Source organism: Ahaetulla prasina, chromosome 5 (assembly GCF_028640845.1).
Source record: "Ahaetulla prasina isolate Xishuangbanna chromosome 5, ASM2864084v1, whole genome shotgun sequence".
Taxonomy (NCBI): Eukaryota; Metazoa; Chordata; class Lepidosauria; order Squamata; family Colubridae; genus Ahaetulla; species Ahaetulla prasina.
Window position 1 is genome coordinate 5276889 of NC_080543.1, and position 22930 is coordinate 5299818.

Consider the following 22930-nt stretch of genomic DNA (forward strand, 5'->3'; position numbering starts at 1 on the left):
CGCTATAGAGCACTGCACACCAGAACAACTAGACACAAGAACAGTTTTTTCCCGAAGGCCATCACTCTGCTAAACAAATAATTCCCTCAACACTGTCAGACTATTTACTGAATCTGCACTACTATTAATCATTTCATAGTTCCCATCACCAATCTCTTTCCACTTATGACTGTATGACTATAATTTGTTGCTGGCAATCCTTATGATTTATATTGATATATTGATCATCAATTGTGTTGTAAATGTTGTACCTTGATGAAGGTATCTTTTCTTTTATGTACACTGAGAGCATCTGCGCCAAGACAAATTCCTTGTGTGTCCAGTCACACTTGGCCAATAAAATTCTATTCTATTCTATTCTATTCTATTCTATTCTATTCTATTCTATTCTCTTTTATGTACACTGAGAGCGTATGCACCAAGACCAATTCCTTGTGTGTCCAGTCACACTTGGCCAATAAAATTCTATTCTATTCTATTCTATTCTATTCTATTCTATTCTATTCTATTCTATTCTATTCTATTCTATTCTCTTTTATGTACACTGAGAGCGTATGCACCAAGACCAATTCCTTGTGTGTCCAGTCACACTTGGCCAATAAAATTCTATTCTATTCTATTCTATTCTATTCTATTCTATTCTATTCTATTCTATTCTATTCTATTCTCTTTTATGTACACTGAGAGCGTATGCACCAAGACCAATTCCTTGTGTGTCCAGTCACACTTGGCCAATAAAATTCTATTCTATTCTATTCTATTCTATTCTATTCTATTCTCTTTTATGTACACTGAGAGCGTATGCACCAAGACAAATTCCTTGTGTGTCCAGTCACACTTGGCCAATAAAATTCTATTCTATTCTATTCTATTCTATTCTATTCTATTCTATTCTATTCTATTCTATTCTAAATGGCATGGCTACAGGATGTCATGCTTACAAGCGCATTGCTTAGCCGTGGAAATCCCAATAAAGGAGAATATCTGTAGCTCAGGGTTGAAATTAGGTACTATCGGAGCATGGTGGTTTTCTTGCCGACGTTTTGTTATCCAACTAGGTAAGATCATGAGTGATAGAAGGGAGTGGGTTTTGCAGACAGGAGGAGGAGGAAGAGGAAGACTGTCCTTGGTGCTCTCTCTGAGCATGGTGGTTTTCTTGCCGGCGTTTTGTTGCCCAACTAGGTAACATCATCAGTGCTTCGGAGGAGGAGGAGGAGGAGAATTATGGGTCCTTGGTGCTCTCTGAGCATGGTGGTTTTCTTGCAGGCGTTGCATTACCCAACTAGATAACATCATCAGTGCTAGAAGGGAGTAGGGTTTGCAGAGAAGAGGAGGAGGAGGAGGAGGAGGAATTGAGGGGCCCTTGGTGCTCTCTCCGAGCCTGGTGGTTTTCTTGCAGACATTTCATTACCCAACTAGGTAACATCATCAATGCTCTGATAATGATGATGATCAGTGATGATGTTACCTATTTTGGGTAATCAAACGTCCGCAAGAAAACCACCCAGGCTCAAAGAAAGCACCAAGGGCCCCTCAATGGAAATTCCAATCTCAATTACCGTTATTAAGTGAGGACTTCCTCTAACAGCCTCCTCCTCCCTCTCAACAACCTCCACTCTTCCAATCCAGAAGGGTAACTCGCTTAGAACGAACGTACCTGTGCAATGTTTTTGTTCAGAAGGAAGACACCATAATCGAACTGTAGTTTCTCTCCTCCTTTTAGATAGAGCGGAAATCTGAAACAGAAAGGAAGGTCAGTGTGAATTTTATTTTTATTTTATTTATTTATTTTATTAAAATTTGTATACCACCCTTCTCCCGAAGGACTCAGGGCGGTGTACAGCCAGAATAAAATACAGGATATATACAATTAAAACGAATTAAAATATAACAATTACTAAACGGCTGAGAATTAAAATGAATTTAAAATTTAAAATATTAATAAAACCCAATTTAAAATCAATCTATTTATGCCAGTCCCACTTGAATAAATAAATATGTTTTTAGCTCACGACGGAAGGTCCGAAGATCAGGCACTTGACGTAGACCAGGGGGGAGTTCATTCCAGAGCGTCGATGCTCCCACAGAGAAGGCCCTTCCCCTGGGGGCCGCCAGCCGACATTGTTTGGCGGACGGCACCCTGAGGAGACCCTCTCTGTGAGAGCGTACGGGTCGGTGGGAGGCATAGGGTAACAGCAGGTGGTCTCGTAAGTACCCGGGTCCTAAGCCATGGAGCGCTTTAAAGGTGGTAACCAAAATCTTGAAGCGCACCCGAAAGACTACAGGAAGCCAGTGCAGACTACGGAGCAGTGGTGTTACGTGGGAGCCACGAGCGGCTCCCATTATTACTCGCGCAGCTGCATTCTGGACTAACTGCAGCCTCCGGGTGCACCTCAAGGGCAGCCCCATGTAGAGAGCATAAATGAAATAAATGAATAAATAAATGAATAAATAAATGAAAGATGTTTTTGCTGTCACCCCCTCCAATAAGGAAACCTGCACACACAGTTTCCAGAAATCTAAAAAAGAAATTACTTTATATATGTATGTATTTATCCCTGCAGGTATTTGTAGGCTTCCTCCTGCACAGGTAGCAATGAGAGTAGTCTGGCCAGCAAAACTGTGTCTACTACAACTGGCAGAATCTCTGTGGGATGCAATAGTGTCATTAAACAATGTACAATGGTAAATTTGGTATTCAACGGCTTTGAAACTCCTCTAATTTGGTACCCAATGCATTGTGATGCAAAAATTCTGTCCTGGTACTCATCATTTGTTTGGTACTCAACACACAAGGCTAGAACTTGTCAGTGTCAGTTGTCTTGTGACCAGGGGTGAAATGCTCCCAGTTCAGACCGGATCGCCCGATCTGGTAGCGATGGCGGCGGGTGGTTTGGAGAACCAGTAGCAAAAATCCCTTCCCCCTCCATGCCCAGCTGAGCTGCGCGATCATCAGAGGGTTTTTTTTTTACTTTTAAAAGCAGTTTTTCTTCGGCCGAAAAAATGCTTTTAAAAGTTAAAAAAAAAAAAAAGCCTCTGACGATCGTGCGGCTCAGCTGGGATCGTCTGAACCTTTTAAAAGCATTTTTTCTTCGGCCGAAGAGGTTGTCGAAAAAATGCTTTTAAAAGTAAAAAACCCCCACAGAACCGGTAGTAACAAATTTTACATTTCACCACTGCTTGTGAGTCACTACAGTATTCCTTATGGGGAAAAAGCTGTTTGGTACTCATCGTTTTTGGTATTCATCCTGCCTCCCAGAACCAATTAACGTGAGTACTGAGGTACCACCGTATTTATAGCTAAGCCAACACCTATCATTTCAAATAAAAGCCGTTAACACCATATGCTTTATACCTACATAAATTGTAGGCTGTGTTGTTTCTCTCTGTCAGGCAATATTATTTTATTTATTATTTATTATTATTATTTATTAAATTTTTATACCACCCTTCTCCCAAAGGACTCAGGGCAGTGTACAGCCAACGATAAAACAACATATATACAATTAAAATAATATTTAAAACATAGCAGATTAAAGTCTGATAAATTAAAAATTTAGATATTAAAATTTTAAAATATTAATAAACCCCAAATTAAAATTCAACACTGTTATGCCAGTCCCGCTTGAATAAATAGTATGTGGGTATATGAATAATTTATATTTATTTATTGAGTCGTGCTTATGTAGGGTATATTGGAGGTGGTGCCCCTTTGAGAGCTGTATGCAACGAAATTTCGTTGTGAATATATACCGATTAGTGTATGTTCAAAGTGAATAAAGTTATTCTAAGTCTAGAATAGACAAACTATGTACCGTATTTTTCGGACTATAAGACGTTCCGCACTATAAGACACACCTAGCTTTTTGGGGGAGGAAAACAAGAAAAAAAAATCCATCCGGTATTCATCTGGCCCGTTTGCCGCCACCCGTTTGCCATGGCCCGTTTGGCCCGGCCCGCTCACCGCCAACCATTTGCCGCCGCCGTGGCCCATTCGCTACTTCCACGGCTTGTTCACTGCGGCTCATTTGCCGCCGTCGTGGCCTCTTCAGCATGGCCCGTTCACCACCACCATGGCCCATTCTAGAAAAGCTGATCAGCGCCATACCACCATCACCACCAACATTCGCTGTATAAGACGCACCAAAATTTTCACCCACTTTAAGGGGGGGTGGGGTTGAAAAGTGCATCTTAATACTCTGAAAAATACGGTAACTGCCGAGAGATTGCCTTGAGGTAAGATGGGTGGTTAAGAAATTTTACAAATAAAATAAATGAAAGTACAGTGACCAAGTCAGCATTTCAGTTCTACAATACTTCAAAGTCTTGATGGGATGCCTCAAGTTGAGGAACATGAAGTCATTCGGCTACATATCCAAGCCGGCCTTAACTAGGAAATCTGTAACTGCGAGCCATCCACAGACCAGAAAGGTAAAAACACATTTTAAATCAGGGGGTCTCCAACCTTAGTCCCTTTAAGACTTGTGGACTTCAACTCTCAGAGTTCCTCAGCCAGCTTTGCTGGCTGAGGGACTCTGGGAGTTAAAGTCCACAAGTCTTAAAGGGACCAAGGTTGGAGACCCCTGTTTTAAATAGACATAACTGTAGGAAAATCCCACCATCAATTTAGGGATATGAAACAGTGGTCCCCAATCTTTGTGGCTTGGTGACCCGGTGAGGAGGACTGAGAGGGGAGCTGCTCATGTATGTGAACATGTGTTGCCCCGCCACTCTTGCTGTCATATCATCTTCTTTTAATGATCCTGTAATCCCTTGCAACAGGGTGGAGTCTGGGCAACTGAATGGAGCTGAGCGTTTCCTGGCCGGATTCTCTTCCTGTCGCCGATGCGGAGTTTTGTTCAGCAGACATATTCTCATTGTGGCCCAGAGAGAGAAATATCTGCCTCTACCCAGGATTGAACTCACAGCCTCCTGATTGTGAGGTGAGAGCTTCACCTCTAGGCCACCGCACCACTCTGCCTGCGTGTCGTATTACGGAGTGAAATTCACTTAGCAACTGTCTCACTTAGCAACAGAAATTTTGGGCTCAATCGTGGTCCTACATTGAGGACTACCTGAGCAATAAAATGCAGCATCAGGTTCTTGGGACGATTATCAACATCTCAGCTAAACTATGCAACTCAGAATCAGAAAAGAAACTGAAATATTGGACCGACTTCCTAACATCTTGTCTCCTCTTAAAAATGATGCATTTTTATCCAAAGAGGTTCTCAGGCTGAAATATTAGAAACAGAACACGTGAAAGCTTAGATCACTACAGAACTATGTAGTGAAGTCACTAGGACTAAGCTGCCTCAGTTTGATGCATATGAGAATATTCTCATTTTGTGGATAACAACGCCCTATTGGCAAAAGCGGTGATTTATTATACCTCAGTAGACCTCAGCTTAAAAATACAAGAAATTCTGCCCAATTCTTATTTTATTTTATTTTTTGGCTTTTCTATTAAGCAATCAGCTAAGGATTCTTCCACAATCATTCTTGAGAGCCCTCCTAGTCATAATTGCGGGGAGGGAAAAAATCATAACCTTTGGAACCCAGCAGTTTCTTTTCACCTATTCGTCTTTTTGATTTTGTAACCCCTCTCCTTAAACAAACATTTCCAAAACGGCATTCTCCCTTCGCTTAATAGCTTACGCTGTTACTCAGCGCATCTCAGTGGCGGCGCAATGGTTAGAATGCAGCCTTGTAGGCAAACTCTGCCCACTGCCAGGAGTTCGATCCTGACCAGCTTGAGGTTGATTCAGCCGTCTGTCGTTCCAAGGCTGGTAAAATGAGGACCCATGTTGTTACGGGCCTCTGTGGCTCAGACTGCTAATGCAGTCTGTTATTAACAGCAGCTGCCTGCAATTACTGCAGGTTCTAGTCCCATCAGGCCCAAGGTTGACTCAGCCTTCCATCCAGGTAGGTAAAATGAGGACCCAGATTGTTGGGGGCAATAAGTTGACTTTGTATATAAATATACAAATAGAATGAAGACTATTGCTTCTGAGTCTTCGGAGAAGGGCGGGATATAAATGCAAATTAAAAAAAAAAAAAGAGGCTGACTCTGTGAACTGCTTAGAGGGGGCTGGAAAGCGCTGTGAAGCGGTATAGAAGTCTAAGTGTGATAGCTATGTCATATATTCCCTACTTCTGTAACCTCAGAAGAACACAAACAGAAAAAAGTAACAATCCATATAATTTATAAAATCACATCTATAAGACTAGGAACACACGACAATCCAACCAACCATCCTGCAACTTTCATAGCTAAAAGAAGCCAAACTATTCCAGCTCCTAAGATCTTTTGGAATAACCAGCTCTGACTTTCCAAGAGAGAGAAGAAGATGTCCAGGAAAATGCTACGCCAAAGGACTGAAGAATCTACTTGGATAAGGAGCGAAACATTTGAAACCCAAAAATAAGTCCAGTAGTCATGACTCAACTTCCAGACTAGGAGGAAGCAGTGATTGAAAAGGCATCAACTGTCAGCAGTTCGATCCTGACCGGCTCAAGTCTGACTGAGCCTTCCATCCTTCTGAGGTGGGTAAAATGAGGAGCCAGATTGTTGGGGGCAAGAGGCTGGCTCTGTCAACTGCTTAGAGAGGGCTGGAAAGCACTGGAAAGCGGTATATTAGTGCTATTGCTATTCCTTCCTTCCTCCTTCCTTCCTTTCCTCCTCCTCCTCCTCCTCCCCCTCCTCCTCCTCCTCCTCCTCCTCCTCCTCCTCCTCCTCCTCCTCCTCCTCCTCCTCCTCCTCCTCCTCCTCCTCCTTCTCTTTCTCATTCTCCTTTCTGGTGGCACAGTGGTTAGAATGCAGTATTGCAGGCTGATTCTGTACATTGTCAGGAGTTCGATCCTGACCAGCTCAAGGTTGACTCAGCCTTCCACCCATCCTTCTGAGGTCGGTAAAATGAGGACCCAAGTTGTTGAAGGCAAGATGTTGACTCTGTAAACCGAGGGGGCTATAGAGGACTGTGAAGCAGTATATATATATAAATCTAAGTGCCATAGCTATTGACATCTTGATTCGTCGGCTGTGTAATTTGAAAAAAAACCATAATGTGTATTTTGTCAGGTCAGTTAAATGTTAACTGTTAAAACAAAGCTAAAAGAATCTATTCTTTTTTTTAAAAAAAGAAAGAAAATCCACTTCATCTTAAAAACAGAAATGCTATCCCGGGTTCTCAAATGTAAACGTATTTATAGGTAGTCCTCAATTTACAACAGTTTGTTTAGTGTTCGAAGTTACAACGGCATTGAAAAAAGCGACTTATGACCAATTTTTCACACTTACAGCATTCCCATGGTCAGGTGATCAACATCTGGACACTTGGCAACTGACTCATATTTATGACGGTCGCAGTATCACTGAGTCATGTGGTCGCTTTTTGCAATCTTCAGGCAAGCAAAGTCAATGGGGAGCCAAGCTAATTAACAACGCTATTACTAACTTAACAACTGCAGAGATTACTTTAAGTAAAAAAGGGCCTCTGGTGGCTCATCAGGCTAATGCAGCCTGTTATTAACAGCAGCTGCTTGCAATTACTGCAGGCTCGAGTCCCACCAGGCCCAAGCTTGACTCAGCCTTCCATCCTTTATAAGGTAGGTAAAATGAGGACCCAGATTGTTGGGGGGGCAATAAGTTGACTTTGTATATAATATACAAATGGATGAAGACTATTGCTTGACACAATGTAAGCCGCCCTGAGTCTTCGGAGAAGGGCGGGATATAAATGCAAATAAAATAAATAAAAATAAATAAAGAAGCGTGGCGAGGAAGGTTATGAAATGAGGCAAAATTCACTTAATAGCCATCTCGCTTAACAGAAATGCTGGGCTCAATTGTGGTCGTAAGTTGAGGACTACCAGTACTGTTAAATTCTGTGGTTTGTAAACGTTATATTCCAAGGCATCAATTTCACATGTGCCAAAAGGTCAGTGACTGTGTTTATAGCAGTGTTTCTTAACCTTAGCAACTTTAAGTAGTCTGGACTTCAACTCCCAGAATTCCCCAGCCAGCTAGGCTGGTGGGGAATTCTGGGAGTTGAAATCCAGACCGCTTGCAAATTGTCAAGGTTAAGAACCCCTGGTGACATCTGCCTTTAAGCCAAACTACTGTACTTTTTAAAGTGCAGAAACGTCGAATTGTTTTCTAACACCTCCCCACCTGTTTCTAATCTCACATTTAAAAAAAAACAACCACCATGTGGTTTAGACCAGAGAGGCTGATTTTCTTCTAATCAAACGTTTTGCTTGTGTTTCACACTGAACCTATAAAGCCCAAAGGAGACACAAGTCCACAAACACAAAAAAGAAAAAGAGGCTGGGATGAAAAAGTCTCGGGTAAAAAATGTTTCGCCGGCTCGTGTGCTCTCAACACAGAATGGCTTAAACTTTGATTCGCGGAGAAGTCAAAATGTGAACACGATCCTTTTTTCTGACAGCGTTTCTTCCCACCTAAATCGTTCGATTAAGCGTAATGGCTGTGCAATTTTGTGCGTTGCAAATTGAACAAGGAAGGGGGGGGGGAAATGTTGCAGACCTTGGATTCTGGCACTCTTTCTTCAACCCCTTACAACTCTGGTTAAGATCACGGGAAAGGAAGAGGATCAGAGATTACAATGGAGCAATCGGCCACATCGCAAAGCCGTTGCCCGGCTGCCCTTCTTCCCATGAGGATCTAATGGAAGGAAAAGAAATCAGGATTTTCCCCCACGCCTGCCCCCTTCTCCTAGCTTGTTTTTTTGAACTTGATTCTTTTATCAGCCTCTTCCCTCACACCGGATTTAAGCCTATTCTAGTTTCGGAGTCATTGTGCCGGCAGAAAGGTGTATGGACAGTGTCCTGTTGTTATTGTTAGTTGCAAAGTTGTGTCCGACCCATCACAACCCCACGGACAACATTCCTCCAGGCCTTCCTGTCCTCTGCCATCCTCCGGAGTCCATTTAAGCTCACGCCGACTGCTTCGGTGACTCCATCCAGCCACCTCGTTCTCTGTCGTCCCTTTCTTCTTCTGCCCTCCATCGTTCCCAGCATTCGGCTCTTCTCCAGTGAGTCCTTCCTTCTCATTAGGTGGCCAAAGGATTTTGAGTTTCCTCTTCAGGATCTGGCTTTCTAAAGAGCAATCAGGGTTGATCTCCTCTAGAACTGACCGGTTTGATCGCCTTGCAGTCCAAGGGACTTGCGGGAGTCTTCTCCAGCACCAGAGTTCAAAGGCCTCAATTCTTTGGCGCTCAGCCTTTCTTATGGTCCAGCTTTCACAGCCATCCACTGCAACTGGGAAAACCATCTCCTTGACTATAGCATCTTGAGCCCCTTATATAATTTCTTTTCAAATTTCTGGAAAAAAATAATAATGGTGCAAACCCACAACAAATTTCCTCTCTCAAGTCCTGAGTTTCATAGCTTCCTTTCTTCTAACATGCATACGAATGGATTTCCAGAGGAAAAATGGCAGACTACAGGAACTGGGAGCATCACTCAGGGGACTCTGAGGACACAGATAAAACCTCCAAGGGCTTCAACGACCCTCTAAAAGGATGCAAATGACCAGCTGTCTACAAGGGATATAAATCCTTCCATTCCCCACCATCCAGTCAGAGCTGAAGAAGCTTCTTGGATGAGAAGCAAAAGGTCTTCAAAAAAACCAAAAAAAAAAACCCGCAAGAAAGTCCAGTTGCCTCCTGAAAAAAGCACCTTTGGGACAACCATGACCTGGATGACGGAGAATCTCTACAGACTTTTTAACAGTACATCTAGTGAAAACTTGTACAAGTTTTGGGACACTTGTACGAAGCAGTTTATGGATGGGGCAAATCAGAAGCAGCTGTTTTACCCTCCTATATGAGAAAGAGGCAGTAAACTTCGTTTCACCAAGGAGGTCTTGGCAATAACTTGCTGAACGTGCTACTTGCAGAAACCTGAAGGGGTTTTAATTCTCCTCTTAAAAAAAGCCAACAGCCAAGAATAAAGCATGTTTTACCGACTACTGTTTAGACTTCTGTGCCTACTCCCAAAGGGCTTGTATTTCCTGTGGCTTCGACACTGTTGGAAGTTTCACAAGGCCTCGGAGCTTTGCTTCTGGCCCATAAGCCAACATGGTTAAGTTGCCGTTGCCTTCAATGGGGGGGAGGGGGGAGAATGCAACTGAGCTGCAGGCGCTGAGCTCAGGGAGTCTTCTTGGAGAATAAGACTCCCTGAGCTCAGCGCCTGCATCTCAGTTGCATTCTCACCCCCCTCCACTGAAGGCAACGGCAACTTAACCATGTTGGCTTACGGGCCAGAAGCAAAGCTCCGAGGTCTAACTAACAAAACAAGCTACCAAAACTATCAACAAGCGGTTAGTCACCTGGAATCGCGTCTGGCCAGATAGGTGGCATGAAAGTTTGATAAATCGAGAGGAGAAGAGACTCCTGGATTAAGTTAAAATGATTTTGCCATGGGATTTACTTAGACCAGGGGTATTAAACTCAAGGCCCACGGGCCACATCTGGCCCATGAGATGCTTAAATCAGGCCTGCAGGGCCTGCCTGGAAATATCAAACGCCCTGGTGCCTCTGGAGGCTAAAACGGGCCACATGCAGCCCCCCTGCGCCTCATTTTTACTCTTTACAGCATCCGGCCGAAAAGACCCCAAAACGGGGCAGAAAATGGGCCACACGCAGCCCATTTTAAGCTGGCAGAGTGCTGGAGGAGACCATAGAGGGAGAAAATGAGGCGCGGGGGGCCGCGTGCAGACCCCCTCGCCCCATTTTGGCTGGCAGGGTGCTGCAGGAGGCAGCTGTCTGGTTTCTCCATCACCCCCAGGAGAACTACAATGCTGATCCGGTCCTTGAAGAAATCCAGTTTGACACTCCTGTCTTAGACCAACACTAGGTTAAGACCCCTGCCACAAAAACGAAGCCTTCCGCTCTAAAGGAAGGCTAAATACTTTACAGACATTCAAATCAGATCAATGACAATTCCTGAACCTTGGTCAATTGGCCTAATTACGAAGATCGAGAAAGAATGGGTTTAATTTCCAATTGACGAGAGCCTGGAGTTAGCTGACATGTGTCATACTCAGAAGGCTGCTAAGGTTAGAATGACCTAAACTACCAAATCTGGATCCGCTTGCAAAGGACTCTCATTGCTGATCCGTTGGGCTGATAGGTGAGTCACTGTTTAGATCAGTGAAGAGTTTTACATGCTGGGGTTAAGTGGGCCACGGAGATGTTAGTTTTGCTCTTATATATAATATCTGAGCGGCTCCGTTGCAGCTTATAATTCTCCTCCCGAGAAAAATTCGGAATTACTGTGAGAATGCCGTTACACACAGATTTCATAGGCTTAATTAAGGGAAGACTTGGATTCCCACTGGTTTTTTTTCCACCGAACTTAACCTGAAGCAATTTAAAGACCGAGGAAGAAACTCCTCGCAAAGCACATGAAACTCCTTGCAAAGCCTGCTTGGAGTCTGTTCCTTGCAGTCTGAGAGATGCTTTTTTGTTTTTGTTTTGCAAACTCCCAAGTGGGCTTTCATGTGTTTTAAACACTGAGGAGAGACTTTCATTTAGTCATTCAGCTATAAAACCCAGATAATTCTATGCATCCCACCCCCGCGCATGCACGCAGGACCCCCCACTCTCCCCCACACACCCGCTCCTGGTACATGATGGTCCTTTTTTCTCTTACCTGGCTCCAGAGCTTCTCTATGGGTCTGGGGAGGGCGAAAACAGCCTTCCCCCCACACCCGAAGGCCAGAAATGGCCTGTTTCCCAACTTCCGGTTGGACAGGAAGTGACTTTTTTGCTGTCTCCAGCCTCCAGAGAATCCTAGAGAGGCTCTGGAGGCGGGGACAGCAAAAAAGTCACTTCCTGTCCAACCGGAAGTTGGGAAACAGGCCATTTCTGGCCTCCGGGGGCGGGGGGAGACCATTTTCAGCCTCCCCAGACTCATAGTGAGGCTCTGGAGCCAGGTAAGAGAGGAAAACGGGCCTTCTCCACCACCCCCTGGGCCCTCCGGAGGCAGGAAACAGCCTGTTTCCCTACTTCTGGTGGGCCCAGAAGGCCCGAAAATCAGCTGGCATGCCAGAGCTGAACTCACGTGCCCACTGATATGGCTACGTGTGCCACCTGGGGCATGCGTGCCACAGGTTCGCCATCACTGGTATAGGGTTTCCTACCTGAGCAGAGGGTTGGACTAGAAGACCTCCAAGGTCTGTTCTATTCTATATTCTATTCTATATATAGGACAAGGGACTACCTTTAAGCCAAAAATAATAATAATAAGTATGTACTGTCCCCACCTGACCCTTCAAAAGAGTTTTTAAAAAAAATACTTACTCTCTTTCTTTCTCGGTCAGTTTGTCATTAATGTTATCTTTGATTGCCGACCGGGAGCCCTTGTGAATGATTGGATACCTGAGTGGTACTTGCAAGAAGTAGGAAATCATGGAGACCAGGTGAGCCGTATAGCCCAGAGCGACGGCAATGCTCCCATCATCCTTTGCTGTGAAGAAGAGCAAACGAGAGCACGCTGTTCAGTCCAGCTGACCAATCCAAGCTTTAAGAGCGGTTCCACAGTTGGGCTGCCCAGATTTTTGGATTCATTTTTAATTGAGAGATTTAGAGTGTATTTGTGGGCCTTCGAGTCAGAGCTGAATCCGGTCAGACTGCCTGGACAAATCCCTGCCTCTTTTTCTGGCGAGATTTTGGAAGTGGTTTGCCAGTTTTTGTTTCCTAGGGTTGAGAGGAAACGATTGGCCCAAAGTCAGTCAACTGTATTTTTTTTTTATTTGCATTTATATCCCGCCCTTCTCCGAAGACTCAGGGCGGCTTACACATTTCATGCCTTGGGCGGGACTAGAACTCACAGTCTCCTAGCAATTGGCCCAAAGTCACCCAGCCAGCTTACATGCCTAAGTCAGGACTAGAACTCAGTCTCTTAGCGATCGGCCCAAGGTCACCCAGCTGGCTTTCATGCCGAAGGTGGGACTAGAACTCACAGTCTCCTAGCAATTGGCCCAAAGTCACCCAGCCAGCTTACATGCCTAAAGTGGGATTAGAACTCATAGGCTCCTAGTGATCATCCCAAAGTCACCCAGCTGGCTTTCAGGCCTAAGTCAGGACTAGAACTCCCAGTCTACTGGTTTCTAGTCGGATGCATTCATCACTACACCAAACTGGCTTAATTGAGGTACAGATACCAAAACAGAGTGCTTCAAAGAATTTGGACTGAATAAAAGGATTGCAAATGGCAATTTTCATGCCCCGCACTGCTTTTAATTTCACTCAAAGTTAGCTGTTTTGGGTAGCACCTTTCCCAAAATATCTCTTGTCCAGGGAAACCATCATTCATGGCAAAAACAGCAGTTCCTACCAGAGGCCACAGGCTCCGCTGGCTCACAACCTCCTTCATCTTTATGTCCCGTTCATTCTCATCCTTCTTCCACCTTTTCTTTTTTTTTTCTATACAGAAAACTCAGATTTATGGAAGACCAAAGGATGTTAGTGGAGGAACTAACTTATCATCTTTGAGTCTGAGTTTTCTGTATAGGAAAAAAAAAATACATTTTCTGAGGCAAACCTTAAAAGACATCACATTTTTTTACTCATATAAATATGTGCCAAGGTTTTAGCGACAAGAGACAACACAGGAAACCTTATGAAAAGAGATATTCGATTTTAAAAAATAAGATTTAGGGAAAGAGGGGAGGGGAGGGGAGGGAAAAAAATCTATTTTGTTAGTTCAAAGACCTTTGATTTTATGGGTGAACTCTGTGGTTCAAATCTGTGTTTTCCATAGCCTCCTTCCTTTAATCCTTCCCCTCCCCAAAATAAAAGGATAAAAGCAACTCTCTGTCAATGCAATCTTATTTCACTTTCCTCCCCAAAATTTTTAACCATACTGTCGGACAATTGATGAGTTTGTAAAAATGTTAACAGCCTCACAGGCACTATCAAATAGCGGCCTTAAAAAAATATCCAGCTGTTGAGAAATATCAAGATGGCTTCCTTTCCCTCAGCTTTATCATCTCTTTTTGCTCAAGTCCAATTCATAAAACATGCTATATAACGCTAAGTTGTTTTGCAGGTTTCTTCATTGTTTGGGCAATATGGCTTAAAAACAGGAGTAGAAGGCCCGGAGAATACTTGTTCAAGGCCTGAATCTACTCCAAGCTTCGCAATTTTCTAGTGCTTGTGTTTCTCGACTTGAAGAGGTGTGGACTTCAATTCCCAGAATTCCCCAGCCGCAGGGGTGAAATCTACTTACCTTCCTTACCGGCTCGGGAGCGCACACGCATATGCAGAAGGTTAAAAAACACATTACTTCCTGGTTAAAACCAGGAAGTAATGACACCCGGGCAGGTGGGCGGAGCTTTGTTCCGCTATCGCTACCGGATCGCTGAACTACCGGCCACGATCACTACCAGATTGCGTGATCCGGTCCGATCCGGTAGCATTTCACCCCCTGCCCAGCCAGCAATATATATATATTTTTTTGTCTCAACAACAGCAACAAAAACACATTTTTAACACAACTGATGGGGGCTGGGGGGGAGGGGGAAGGGTTTCTGTTCCATTGGCACGTTGCACAAATAAGATAACAAAACAAGCAGGGGAATGCCCAGTTACCTTGGAAGTTTTCAGAATTGGGCAACTTCACTCCACAAATAAAATAATCCTCTTGATCGTTCTGTGGATTGAATGGCAGAAAGTGAGGTTGTATCGGGGCCATGTCTGTTGATAAACTCCAGATTCTGACAGCAAGCTAACATACATACTGGACATACAAATATATAGGCATGTATGCATGTAAAGGTTTCCCCTGCCCAGTCGTGTCTGACTCTAGGGGGCGATGCTAATCTCTGTGTAGCCAAGGGAGCCAGCGTTGTCCGGAGATGATTTCCGAGGCCATGTGGCCTGCGTGGCTATACGCCAAAGCACACGGAATGCTGTGACCTTCCCACCGAAGTGGTACCTATTTATCTACTTGCATTTGCATGCTTTTGAAGTGCTGGATGGGCAGGAGCTGGAGCAAGGGACGGGAACTCATCCATTGCATGGAGTTTGGGCAGTGGTCGGCTGCTGCTGGTTTGGGCGAACCGGTAGATGTGACCTGCGGGTGGGCCCGCCTACCTGCGCCGGCACTTGCTCACATTTTCGGTGCTGGCTGAACCAGTTGTTAATTCATGTGCCTCCCACCTCTGACTTCAGGTTTCCCACAGCACTGAGCCATCTCATCTCTCTCTCTCTCTCTCTCTCTCTCTCTCTCTCCTTCCCTCCCTCCCCACCTCTCTCCACCCACTCACCCATTCATCCATCTGTCATCCATCCACCCATCTAAAATTTATTACATTTATATACTGCCCGTTCTACTTTAGATAGTACCTGATTGTCAAGTGCTAGCTGATCCCTTCCCCCAGCCTCAGTTATTTCAATAAATACAATGGGAGAAACTGCAGCCAGTCCTTGACTTACAACTGTTCATTTAGTGACCATTCATAGTTACAATGGCAATGAAAAAAGGGACCTATGATCATTTTTCACACTTACGAGCGCTGGAGCATCCCCAGGGTCACGTGATTAAAATTCGGATGCTTGGCAGCTGATTCCTATTTATGACGGTTGCAGTGTCCCAGGGTCGCATGGTCCCCTTTTGCGACCTTCTGACAAGCAAAGTCAATGGGGAAAGCCAGATTCGTTTAACAACCGTGTTACTAACCTAACAATTGGAATAATGCACTTCACAACAGTGGCGAGAAAGGTCATAAAATGGGGTGAAACACACTTTAACAACGGTCTCGCTTGGCAATGGAAATTGTGGCCTCAAATGTGATTTTAAATTGAGGACTACCTGTACTGGCCTCTCCCAGTCCTATCACCCCTCTGAATTTAAGACCCCAGGAATTGACTCTGGAAATATAAGGATGCAAAACCTTATTTTCCAACTCAAGAGCTCTAGGCTGCTTTGTTTTTGTCATTTTTGCTCATCATGGATAGTTAAATGTTTAGGATAACTGAAGTTCAGGCTCTCCTCCAACATAAAAGCCGGACACTTAACTAAACTCCCGAAAATGCCCTTCTCAGAAAAATCCATCACTCACCGTATCAATAGGATAAATGCAGGAAAGCTCAGAGAGCAATTGCCTGCGCCTGATGGTCAGCTGAGCATTTGTCTTCAAGAACTGCTCTCTAGGGAAGGAGACAAAAAACAGTCAATTATGCAATGATGACTTCCTGAAGGAGCTGTCAACACCCTTACTCTGAGAAATTATTATTCCTGCCCCATCGAGAGAGGTGCAGTACTGTTAACTTTCAATATCCGGTGTAGCTGGATTTTAAGAAGGGTACATTTCCTGTGTAATGTGCTGACACGGCCATTAGGGGAAAAAAATGATGGCTTAGGAAGTTTTAATTTAGGATCTGGTTCACACAAGAAACTCCACAGATGAATTTATCTGGGCAGAAGGGAGGCCTAATAAGGAATGTCCAACTAAGGGTAGCAAAAAAGTGTTAATTGCTGGAAATTGTGAGGGCTTTGTGAAAAAAAGTATTGTTAAGGTGCAGCACAGAAGAAAACTTCACAGGAAAATGAAAAATACAATGATCAGTCACTATTTCTGTCTAATTGCCTTCCTTTGCCATTGCTGAGGGATCCCTATATTTTAATTTGTAATCCAGGATGTTCAATTTACAATTCTTAGTACTAAATGGGTATTTCTTAAGATCCTGGGCCGCAATTCCCCTTCAGCTCAGATCAGTAGGTGTTGCAGGCCTTATCTAAGAGAATTACCCGCTAACTGTTTATGTTGTTATTACTGGTAATTGTTTTCAATCGAAAAGTTGTGCCCAACTCCAAGGACCACAGCACACCAGGCTCCCCTGCCCTCCACTATCTCCTTGAATCCACCCAAACCCACCTCCATTGTATCAATGACACTATTTATTTACTTCATTTATTTGGCCAAGTGTGATTAGACACACAAGGAATTTGTCTCTGGTATACAAGCATTCAGTATGTTTGCAAAACAACAGAATATGATAATAAATAACATGCATAATAATATATACGATAGATAGATAGATAGATAGATAGATAGATAGATGGATGGATGGATGGATGGATGGATGGATGGATGGATGGATGGATAGATAGATAGATAGATAGATAGATAGATAGATAGATAGATAGATAGATAGATAGATAGATAGATAGATAAGACAGAGATAGATAGATAGACAAGACAGATAGTTATGGATGGATGAAAGATAGACGTGGATGGATGGATAGATAGACAGAGATAGAGACAGAGATAGATAGATAGATAGATAGATAGATAGATAGATAGATAGATAGATAGATAGATAGATATAGATGGATAGATAAGACAGAGATAGATAGACAGACAGACAGATAGTTATGGATGGATGAAAGATAGAGGTGGATGGATGGATAGATAGACAGAGATATAGATATAGATATAGATAGATAGATAGATAGATAGATAGATAGATAGATAGATAGATAGATAGATAGATAGATAGATGGATGGATGGATGGATGGATGGATGGATGGATGGATGGATGGATCGATAGATGATGGAAGATAGGGATGGATGGATGGATGGATGGCTAGATAGATAGATAGAGAAAGATAGAGATAGATAAAGATATATATATATAGATCGCAATTTGCAAACTGAAACTGAGTGATGGTGGAAGAAATAATCAATGGTTGTATCAATAGTAATAGGAACCCTTGGAGCAATACCCAAAGGGCTGCCTAGATACATGGAAATCCTGAACTTATTACTCCTGAATATCCTGAGTTTGAAAATAAAAATCTGACTCGGAACTGCCTGTATACTTAAGACGCTATCTTAATAGCTCTTAGGTCCTTGGTTAGGACTTGAACTGTTTTTACCAACCTCAGACTATGAATCAAATTGAAGATTAAATCTTAAATAATAATACTAAAGTGTACAGCCAATAAAAAGGGGAAGTAAAAGTAGAAAATAAAAAGTAAACAAATAGTAAAGGGAAAAAAAGGGATAAACAATAATATTGCAGCCAAACCCTATGGATTAATATACATAACACATTAGAAGAAGAAAAAACCTTGGTAGTCATTGAATTTTGTAAGCTGCGGAAATCAGGTGTTCGGCAAAAAGATGGACACCTAATTCTCGCAGCAACTAGTAAGTTTATCTAACTAACTTTACCTTTCTAACCATCCCATCCTCTGCCCTCCCTCCCCTTCTCCTTTTCTCTTCCCCTCTTTCCCAACAGTAGAACCTTTTCCAAAGAGTCCTCTCTTCCCATTTAGCGGCCAAAGTATTTGAGTTTCGGCTTCAGTGATCTGTCCTTCCAAAGAACAATCATGTTTGGTTTTCCTTTAGGATATAGGTTGGTTGTTAGTATATGAATAAGCGGAATATATGCAAATCTCCCTGCCCCGTTCCAATCGGTTTCAAGGGCGCTTGTTACCTCTTGGCAGTACATTCCTTCCTTAATTCTTGCAGAGGTTCCTTATCCGAGAGGAGCTTTGAATGTTCTTCCTCGAACTCTTTTCCTACCAAAATCATTTTAGGAAGAAGAGAATAGCTGAGGTTACTCTTCAGTTGTGAAGACTGGCCATTAAGCAACACTGTTTAATTAATTAAACCGTTTGGCAATATACAAGATCGTTCTACGGTGTCATCGGGTGCCAAATCTCTAATCCTCCAACGAGACAAGAGTTTTCTTCTACAGCCTTTGCTCTCTAGGATAGAGATGGGGAACCATGGCCGTTTTGTGACTTGTGGACTTCAACTCCCAGAATTCCTGAGCCAGCTGGTTCAGGAATTCTGGGAGTTGAAGTCCACAAATCATAGAAGGGCCATGGTTCCTCATCTCTGTTCTAGAATATTCTCCCTTCAGATAATCAAGATGATCCCAACCCTGTTGGTCTTTTGCAAGGCTGTCGAGACTCGTTTGTGTCTGGGACCCCAGGTGTGTTAAGGCATCAGTCCCCAACCTCTTTGGCTGCATGAATCAACATGCAGCGGTAGCAGGCAGGTCGAGGAGGGTTTCCCGCGTTCAGCCTAATCTCGCAAATGCGCAAATATTTTGTCGCATTTTTTTTTTGCACGCTTTCCCACCTCTTGCATGGTCCTGCTCCCAACGGGCCACTAGGACTGGTCTACTGACCGAGGATTAGGGACCCCTGTGTTAAGGCCTGTTTCCTGGATGTATTAACATCCACAGTAAAGTTATTTCTTTTGTAATATCTTATTTGCTTGGTTTCTGAGGGGTCCTTGGTCTCTCTGAGCTTGGTTGTTTTCTTGCAGATGTTTCATTAGTCTAACACTGATGAAGAGGGACGCGGTGGCTTAGTGGCTAAGACGCTGAGCTTGTCAATCGAAAGGTCAGCTGTTCAGTGGTTCGAATCCCTAGCACCGCATAACAGGATGGGCTCCTGTTACTCGTCCCAGCTTCTGCCAACCTAGCAGTTCGAAAGCAGGTAAAAAATGCAGGTAGAAAAATAGGGACCACCTTCGGTGGGCAGGTAACAGCATTCCATGCGCTTTTGGCGTTGAATCATGCCGGCCACATGACCATGGAGACGTCTTCGGACAGCGCTGGCTCTTCGGCTTTGAAACGGAGATGAGCACCGCCCACTAGAGTTGAGAACAACTAGCATGTATATGCGAGGGCAACCTTTACCTTTACCTAACACTGATTGTCAGCCTCAACTCCAATCTTCGTATCTCTTTGTACTCCTTATATTTAGTTGTTAGATAGCATAGGATTGTATTTGTAATGTACATAGCTATTGGATTCAAGTTAAATAGAGAGGAACCTTTAAGAGTGTCAGTCTGACATAATTAAGGTGGGAGGGGAGAATGCTAGTTTGAATTCAACAGGAATGTTTGGCGCGAACTCTAACGGACATTGCATTCCTGATATGATTGACAACCAGAGACCTGCGGAAGAAGATTACCACGGGACCCCGGGAAGGAGCTGGCATTGGACCAGACCTGATGACCTATTGGGAAGGGGAGGGAGGAATAGGGTGATACAGATTGTTAGCCATATTTTGTCTCAGATTCAACTTTGCACCGCTAAGCGCAGCTGCTATCCAGATGTATCTAGTAAAAGTACTTTTCTTTATTTGCAAATGAAGTTAAAGTGTATTCTTTCCTAGATATGATCAGAGGCAGCCTGACACTGATGATATTCCCTAGTTGGGTAATGAAGCGTCTGCAAGAAAATAACCAAGTTCAGAGAACACCAAGGACCCCTTCATTTCAACCCTGAGCTACAAATATTTTCCGTTATTGGTGCTTAGTTTTTGGGTGGCAAAATGGATGTACACTACCCAGAATCGCTTGTTGAGGTGTGGTGCCTATAGAAATCAAACACATAAATCAACCTGAGAAGTTAAGAGATAGTATAGCAACGTTGCTGGGCAAGGATTTGAACCTCAGGATCTAGTATAAATGCTGCAGAGTGAACCAATTACAGGTAGTCCTCGAGTTACGACCGCAACCGAGGCCAAAATTTGTGTTGCTAAGTGAAACATTTTGTTGAGTGAGTTTTGCCCCATTGTAGGACTTTTCTTGCCACGGTTGCCAAGTAAATCATTGCATTTGTTAAGTTAGCAACACGGTTGTCAAGTGAATTTGGATTGGCCGTTGAGTTTGCTTGTCAGAAGGTCGCAAAAGGGGGGTCACATGACCCCGGGACATTGCAACCGACATAAATATGAACCAACTGCCCAGCATCTGAATTTTGATCATGTGACCATGAGGATGTGGCAATGGCCGTTAAGTGTGGAAAAACAGTCGTGAGTCACTTTTTTCAGTGCCTTGTGTCAGGCCTGGAAACCATACTAGACTTTAGGGTTCCAGACGCTGCCACATTTTTCCCCTGAGGGGAAGAAGGGGGGCTGAGGGGTATGGTAACATTCTTCAAGCGGTCAAGGTCGGATGGTGTTCACATCTGCAGGAGGAGTGGCGAGAAGATATTCGAATGAACTGGGAGAACGTGGGACCATGTGACCAGCAAAGGGGTCAGGCGGGTGGGACTCTTGGGGTTTGTATAACTGGGAAAAGAATCCGGAAGTTCAGTTTTGGAATTTCACTCATCGTGTGCCAGTTTCCTCATGCTAGTAAAGAACTCTGAAAGACAATGGCTTCTGAGGTTTTTTTTATGCAGAAGAGGTTTTTCTGGAACCTTGACATTATTCCAAAACTGAATTATTTTTCATTAAAAATGTATCATTCAACTCAAGCTCCTCGAATGTTGGGAAAAATACACCCGGTATTCCATACCAGCTTATTAAAACCTGCTAGACAGTCTGGTCTGAGACCTCAACCTGCCGCTCCCCCACCACCCTTGATAATCCAAGGTGAAACCCACTATGAAATCAAGAAAATCCTTGACTCTAGACTATACAGAGGTCAATTACAATATTTAGTCCACTGGAAGGGATATCCATTATCTGAATCTACTTGGGTCAAAAGTTGGAAAGTAAATGCGGACAATTTGATTAAACAATTTCACGACACTTTCCCTGACAAACCTAAAAAACCTCTTGGAGGGGGGGGGGTAGAAGGGAAGTGTGGACCACTGACACTCTTCTTTATCAACTCTTTGTTTTCTTTCCTAGGATATAGCTTCTTTTCCAAGGGGGGACGCCTGTCAGGCCTGGAAACCATACTAGACTTTAGGGTTCCAGACGCTGCCACATTTTTCCCCTGAGGGAAAAAAGGGGGGCTGAGGGGTATGGTAACATTCTTCAAGCGGTCAAGGTCGGATGGTGTTCACATCTGCAGGAAGAGTGGCAAGAAGATATTCGAATGAACTGGGAGAACGTGGGACCATGTGACCAGCAAAGGGGTCAGGCGGGTGGGACTCTTGGGGTTTGTATAACTGGGAAAAGAATCCGGAAGTTCAGTTTTGGAATTTCACTCATCGTGTGCCAGTTTCCTCATGCTAGTAAAGAACTCTGAAAGACAATGGCTTCTGAGGTTTTTTTTATGCAGAAGAGGTTTTTCTGGAACCTTGACACCTTGTACTGGTAACTAAATCTGGATCAATTCAGTTGAAGTGAAGTTTTAACTATTCCTTGGTAGTCTATTCAATTTAAGCATCTGTTCTTTGGACCACGTAGTCCAATTTCTACTGCTGCTTCTTCAACCCCACGTCTGCTAGAGCCTCTGAAGAAACCAACAGCGGTTCTGAAAGCCGTTAAGTCATTTCATGAGAAACTGAAGCAAGCTGATTACAAAGAATGTTTATTATTCATTAACCTTTGGAATACGACACTCGGATCTTATTCCGGTAAGCCAGAGCAGAGTTATATTAAATTAGTCTCTTTTGATCACAAAATAAGGTATGGGGAGGTTTTTCTTGTTTCAACTGAACTGGACGTTTTAGGGAATTTTTAACAAGGGCTAGTTGCAGTTGTTCTGCTCTTGAAAATATCATTCAAGGAGAGGTATCATTTGCTCACGTGCTCTGGGATTCCCTGTTCACATTCTGGCGTGAAATCTCAAAAAGTTGTTAACATGATTTGGGGCTGATCACCCCATATTAAGGGCGTGTATGTTCTTCTTGGCTTTATTCTCAGGACTTGGAATATTTCAAAACGTCAAAAACGGTGAACTTTTCACACGTAAGAGATGGCCAAGAGCTTTCGAAGAATAACTCTACATTTGATACACAGCAACCGATGGCTGTGTTAACTATCAACCTCTGAGGCAGCTTTCTTTGGCAAAGGAATGGGTTTTGAAGCATTTTGCTTGGGTTTTAAGAGCTATTTTTATATCGTTTTTTCCCCCCAGATTTTGTCCCAGTCTGTTCTCTGCTCTGATTAAAATTGAGGACAAGCATGTCATTTCTAGGGTTAATTTTAAAGAAGGGTCTAGCCGTGAACACAGGATTTTGCTATTTG

The 22930-nt window shown here is 43.5% G+C and overlaps 1 protein-coding gene across 4 annotated transcripts in view; it reads right to left on the reverse strand.

The window, feature by feature from the left end:
* Window positions 1-22930, reverse strand: part of UVRAG (UV radiation resistance associated) — a 98320-nt gene that overhangs the window by 19685 nt on the left and 55705 nt on the right. For all 4 annotated transcript variants that reach the window (XM_058185973.1, XM_058185972.1, XM_058185974.1 and 1 more), the window contains 5 exons: window positions 18478-18562; window positions 16094-16181; window positions 14622-14682; window positions 12330-12495; window positions 1658-1736 (listed from right to left, as the gene is read on the reverse strand). In XM_058185973.1, the coding sequence (XP_058041956.1) occupies window positions 1658-1736; window positions 12330-12495; window positions 14622-14682; window positions 16094-16181; window positions 18478-18562 (479 nt within the window). The remainder of the gene's footprint in view (window positions 1-1657; window positions 1737-12329; window positions 12496-14621; window positions 14683-16093; window positions 16182-18477; window positions 18563-22930) is intronic.